This window comes from Phacochoerus africanus, chromosome 10 (assembly GCF_016906955.1).
Source record: "Phacochoerus africanus isolate WHEZ1 chromosome 10, ROS_Pafr_v1, whole genome shotgun sequence".
In the NCBI taxonomy this organism is placed as follows: Eukaryota; Metazoa; Chordata; class Mammalia; order Artiodactyla; family Suidae; genus Phacochoerus; species Phacochoerus africanus.
The window spans coordinates 120,340,776-120,346,216 of record NC_062553.1 but is presented as its reverse complement, the minus strand read 5'-3'; the positions used below and the strand labels follow the sequence as shown (position 1 = coordinate 120,346,216).

The following is a 5,441-nucleotide window of genomic DNA, read 5'->3' as shown; positions in this document are numbered from 1 at the left end:
CTAAGAAGCTCAAATTACTAACGTCTTCCTATAAAAAGTATTGTATTTGTAAAATTATGAAACAAATGACTATTGATACATAAACACATGCAGTAAGTACAGTTGGAATATTACAATGAAGGATGCAAAAGCCTTTGTCAAAAGGAGATAAATATTGTTCTGTCATCTTCCTTCAAATGTTGCCAAATATATTTTAGGGAAATCATTGCATAAACTCAGAAAAGACAAAGAGAACAAGAGAATTAAAAATATATGATGCTTTATTGTCAAAAATAGACAAACTTTAATTTCCTTTAACAGGAATATTAATTTAAGAGTCTCTATAAGCCATTACTATTTTGTGAGAATAAAAGACAAGAGAGTCAAAGACAACTGTTAGTGGGGAAAGGACGACAGTTCTATATCCATGCCAGAGACACCTCGCCACAGAATCACAGTGACCTTCAGAGCCCTAGACAATAACAGACACGCAAAAACAAGCTTGACTTATCCTGGCCCAGTCCTATAAGATTAGCTTTGGGTATCTTTCCAAGCATTTGAAGAGTTCAATTTGTTAGAACACTTTCTGATTTGAATAGTAGAATTTTAGGTCATTTGTGGGGTCAGGAATAGGATCATACCTGCTTTTGAATTACACCAGGATGAAGCCATGGTCCCTACAACCTTGGCCTCATGTAAAGTAATGCTAACAGCTTGGGCAGGAGACCTGAATAAGCTCCTTGCTGACCTACAGCAAGGATGTGAAGCCCTTGCCACATCAACAGGGTAACGTGAAGGCTCTGTTCTCTCATTTCATAAAAAGGGTAAAGATCTAGTTAGTTGGAATAAGAAAAAAATTAGGCCTTTATTGTTCCCTAGGGACAGGTATTCAGGGATGAAGAAAGCTGAGTGTGGGCATTGGTTATCTAGTCATGAGTTTCATTTTCTAGTTAGTCTGTACTATAAACCAGACATCCACAGCCAGAGGAGACTTCGTAAAGAGGCCCACTTAAAAATGAAAAGTGGTAGTGTGCAGCTATCACCTTTGAAGATTCAGGTTAAGGAGAGAGCCTTCAGTGCCCAGGAGAGGCCAAGGATGAAGTAACACTGACATGGTGAGATGGTTCATCTGAGAGTAAGCGTGTGTAATTGTGAAAAGAAGCTAGAATATCAAGTGAATGAGAAAGGAATCGAACTCAGCCCATCCTTGTATACATTCACCACTCACTCAACAGAAGAGTAATCAACTGCGTGCAAAAAAAATAAGCTTTTTCCCTCCTTTCTAATTTAAAGATAAAATTCAATACTTATGAACTAGAAAAGCTGAGCTTATACTGTACTGTAAGGTTATTTAAAGCAATACTGTGGTTATCTAATTGGTTGCTCAAGAGTTTGCCACCTTTTTGTTAAAAAAGAGTGGAGAGGATGCAAGAAACAGAATTCTGTTCTTGCTGTGATATTTCTAATTCACTTTTGCATGGGGTGAATTTTCATTAAGCTCACCCACATAATTCTCCCTTCCTGTATGAGCATTCTTCAGATTTGAGTAGGGGCAGGACATTGGTGCTATAGGCTTGTGGAAGTTTTGATGGGTTAAGCATCATTCAGTTAAGATTCTGTGATTGAAAGGATCACTCTGAAAACTTGCAGGAAAAAGAAAAAAAGGCCATATGAAAATCCAACTAGGCAAAGTGGGTTTATACAGTCTATTAGCAAGACTACCTGGAAAACTTTCAGTCAAAAAACCAAGTGGATTGTTTCTTTTCCTTCCTTATTCCATTCCACTTCGTAAAAATTGTGATAAATGCAGACAGTGAAGGCCTCATTTCTCAGAAGCCCCCCAAATAAGCTCTTCAGTTGGGGTGGCTGGGAATATGAAACACAAGGAAGGTGAACTCAATTTGGGGTTTCTTGCCAAGAGCAGGCAGGGCGAACTACAACTTCAGCTGAGCGGCTGCAAAGTTTTATTACCCAATCATTAAAAAGCTCCCTTAGAAGGACTTCCCTTTTAGCACTCTTCAATGACTGTTGTTCCAATCAACGAGTAAAGCTTTTTCTTAACCAGTCGGAATCCTGAACTCAGGATCAGAGTTCGCCCGAGGCCAGAGGAGAAGCGACCTCTACTAAAGAAAAAATCCCTGAAGCTCGTCCACGAGCAGGTCTCCTGCTTAAACACAAGCGTAAGCTCGAAGGTGGGCACCACGCTAGGATCACACACAATCCTATCCAGCTTTTTACATACATTTTCAACTTCCAAGTTCACGTGTATGACGCAGCCACGCAGGCCACAGGGTTCCGTGGAGGAAAGCCGCAGGACGTCTTGAGCGATCCTCTGGGTCAGTTTCTCAGGAACAAGGACTTTAGAGCAACCGAGTTTGGTGTGCTTAGATTTGGACAGACACTTCTCCAGCATTTGAACTAAACTCTGGCAAGTCGTCTCCTCAAATACGACCTCGTTGAGGTTGGGTTCAGGGACAACGTAATCCCAGTAATCAAAATCTGTCGAAAATGGAAATTTAAGCTTAAAAAAAAAAATCCGGAAGCAGGGAAACCCACCAAGATACAGCACCACCGGTTATTTCTGTCTGTCACATCGACTTGTTTTTAATATTTGTTCGGAAGTCAGCTGCTCTCACTTTGCTGGTAACCAGCTGGGTAATATAGCAAGTCATCTGACCCTGGACTACAAGTTCACCTCTGGAATAAAGGTCTTGATAGAGTAGATAGGCTATAACGATTTTAAAATAAATTTGTATGTGTGCACACACACAATCTTAACAACTACACAGCACAAATCTATTTATGGTTACCTCAGAATACTAGTGATTTTCTCTCCTTTCTTGCTCCCTGACTTGCTTATGGGGGTTCTCTAATTTTGTTTTACTGAACCTTTGCACTTGTTGCAGAATAAAAAGGTTAATTTTTCTTGACCGAGGATTACTACCTTCTAACTCGAAGAATCCATGCACTTATTATTGTAAAATACAGAATTTTTGCTATCGTTCTTTAGTGATAAACTGAAAATGAACTTGAGCTATATTAAGCATCAGTTAAATTTGTATTTTCCTTTAGAAGTCTTTACTGGAATGGCCTGTAGAGCTCAACTTTAGCTTCAATCTCTTTGATTAAAAATTGTCCAAAGAGAAAGACCTCTGAGGTCCGCAAGGATATTTATAACTGGCTGGGTGTTTTTTTGTAGCCAAGCAAAACAAAATAGTCCTAGGAAAACAAAATTAGATTTGCTCAAAGGAAAAGAGATAGCTCTGCATTCGGTCACCTACCTTCCAAATTAATCCTACCACTTGGCAGAATGCCACACCACACACAGTCAGCTGAGCAGGGCACAGACACATGCCCTGTGGGCTCCCCGCCCTAAGCCTACTGCACCTTCATTGGCTACTGTGTTTTCCTCACTCCACATCACGTATACACTTACATCATTGGGTGTTTTAAATAACTGAATGAAACAAACGCACTTTAAATTCTAAGGCTCCATGTTTTACCTCTGTTAAAGAGAGAGAATTTCAGAACTCTGTCCTGTATACTAGTAGATCATCAACCACTTTGCCTTCTAAATGAGGAAGGCCCAAAGATCTCAAGCCCTTGGTCTATGCCCACAGCTCTGAGGTGGCAGAATGGTGTGTTTATTTAGAATCTGCTGTTTTAAAATTGCAGAAGACAGTCTGTCTAGCATCACTGCTGTTTTAAAGTTCCCTTTTGGCATTAAAAATGAGGTCAACAGAATACTACTCAGCAATAAAAAGGAACATATGCTGATAGACGCAACAGCATGGAATGGATCTCAAAATCATTAAGCTGTGGGAAAGAAACCAGAAACAAAAGAGCACATATTATGAGATCCATTTATATGAAACTCTAGAGGTAGAAGTAATCTAGAGTGACAAAAAAGCAGACCCAGGTATCCCTGGGGATAGGGGAAAGGCAGAGTGGGGAATTGATGGCAAATGGGTACATGGGCCTTTGGAGGCAGAGGGTTATGGTGGTGGCTACGCGGTGAATACAGTTGTTAGAACACATATAATTGTACACTTATTATCCACCATAACTTCACAACCATGTAGGGTAGGGACTTTATAACTTTTAATCCCAAAGAGCCTATTAGCTGCAGACTAGACTGATGCAGCCTGTGGTGTTTTATTTTATTTTATTTTTTATTCTTTTTTTCTCACTATCATGGGCAGACAAAGCTAAAAGTTTGGAAGAGAGTCTCTTTCAGACGGATTCTGTGGCACTTCCCACATTCAAGGAAGCAGTCCACATTGCACTGCCCGCCAATCCCATCTATCCAGCGGCTGAGACCTTTGGAGGAAAGAGAGGCGGTTAGGAAGCTCACCATTGAGTAGGCTGCCCGGGTGGAAGCTACGGTCTAGCAACTCTGAAATGCTGTCTGGGTTCTTACTGCTCAAACTGCCAGTTGCAACCATGGTCAACGGCTCTGTTTCCCTCGCGGGGCAGCACTGGCTTTCTGGGGCGCTAGAAAAAGGAGACAAGAAGGACAGATTTGCAAAAGCAAGCAAGACGTGCAGAGGCTCCTAAATTGCCCAGCGTCCCCGTCGCGAACAATCCGAGGCATTCATTTTCCAAAGGGGAGGCACCGGCCTCTGCAGCTCAGGTTCACAAAAACCCAGGAACGGAGACGCCAACTACAGCCACAACCTGCAACGAATTCAAAGTTAGTAAAACTTGGAGCCGACTTGCCCCGCGGAGCTCTGCCCGGCGGCGGAGCCCCACTCCCTGCCTCCCCCCACCCTCGACCCAGCAGCCGCCCGCCTCACCTGCTGGGAGTTCACCCGGGCCGGTGCTCTCGCTGGCGAAGCTGCGGGTAAACAGAGGCAGGCAACGTTCTCAGGAGCCCCCAAGGGAGGGGGCTCAGTGACCTGCAGACCCGAGCAGCAATCAGCACCCTGCTCTCCCCCAGCCCACCCGGCACCGGCTCCACTGAGCAGCATCGCTGCTGGGGCAGCGAGCACTTTATAGGCCCAGCCCGGCCCGCCCACCTGCACCGCCCCTCCCGGGTCCCGCGCCCCGCCCCTTCGGGGTCGGGTTGCTTTTCAACTCACGCATTTCCAGCCGCCCGAAGTTAGCCTCCGAGAGTTAAGGATAAGTTTGCGGTGGGGTTAACACCTGCTGTTTCCTGGGTGGGCCACGGGTCACCGTGAGTGCAGTTCCGGGTTCAAGATTCGCCGAAAACTGGCTTCTTTCCTCTGCGGCCAACCTGGATTCTTTGGCGTGACCCCTCTGCCAGCGTGCAAGCATACACTCAGCACCGCTGATACCCTTGTTGAGGTTGTGTCCCGGGCAGCGGGGAAGCTTTCAGCCTTTGTCTGTTAGCGTGACTTGAGGCTTTGCTTTGTCATACTGAGCACTTTGATTATGTCTGTTTCGACGTTGAATGAGCATCCTTTACGCGCTTATTTCTGGCCTCTACCCCAGTCATCTCT

General features: G+C 44.1%; 1 protein-coding gene across 1 annotated transcript; it reads right to left on the bottom strand.

Annotated features, from left to right (window-relative positions):
• Positions 1-242: 242 nt before the first annotated feature.
• On the bottom strand, positions 243-4,957 carry DDIT4L (DNA damage inducible transcript 4 like). Its single transcript, XM_047799165.1, has 3 exons — positions 4,776-4,957; positions 4,334-4,473; positions 243-2,478 (listed from the first exon to the last, which is right to left on the bottom strand). Exons 2-3 carry the CDS (start codon positions 4,422-4,424, stop codon positions 1,988-1,990), a joined length of 582 nt encoding a protein of 193 aa, XP_047655121.1. The 5' UTR covers positions 4,425-4,473; positions 4,776-4,957; the 3' UTR covers positions 243-1,987.
• Between the last annotated feature and the right edge of the window lie 484 nt (positions 4,958-5,441).

What these genes read in the sequence shown, in the direction of transcription:
- DDIT4L (XM_047799165.1), bottom strand. Translation starts at nt 4,424, where the DNA reads ATGGTTGCAACTGGCAGTTTGAGCAGTAAGAACCCAGACAGCATTTCA. An exon ending in CCCGGGCAGCCTACTCAATG is followed by an intron (nt 2,479 to 4,333) that starts GTGAGCTTCCTA and finishes CATTTTCGACAG; the next exon opens with ATTTTGATTACTGGGATTAC.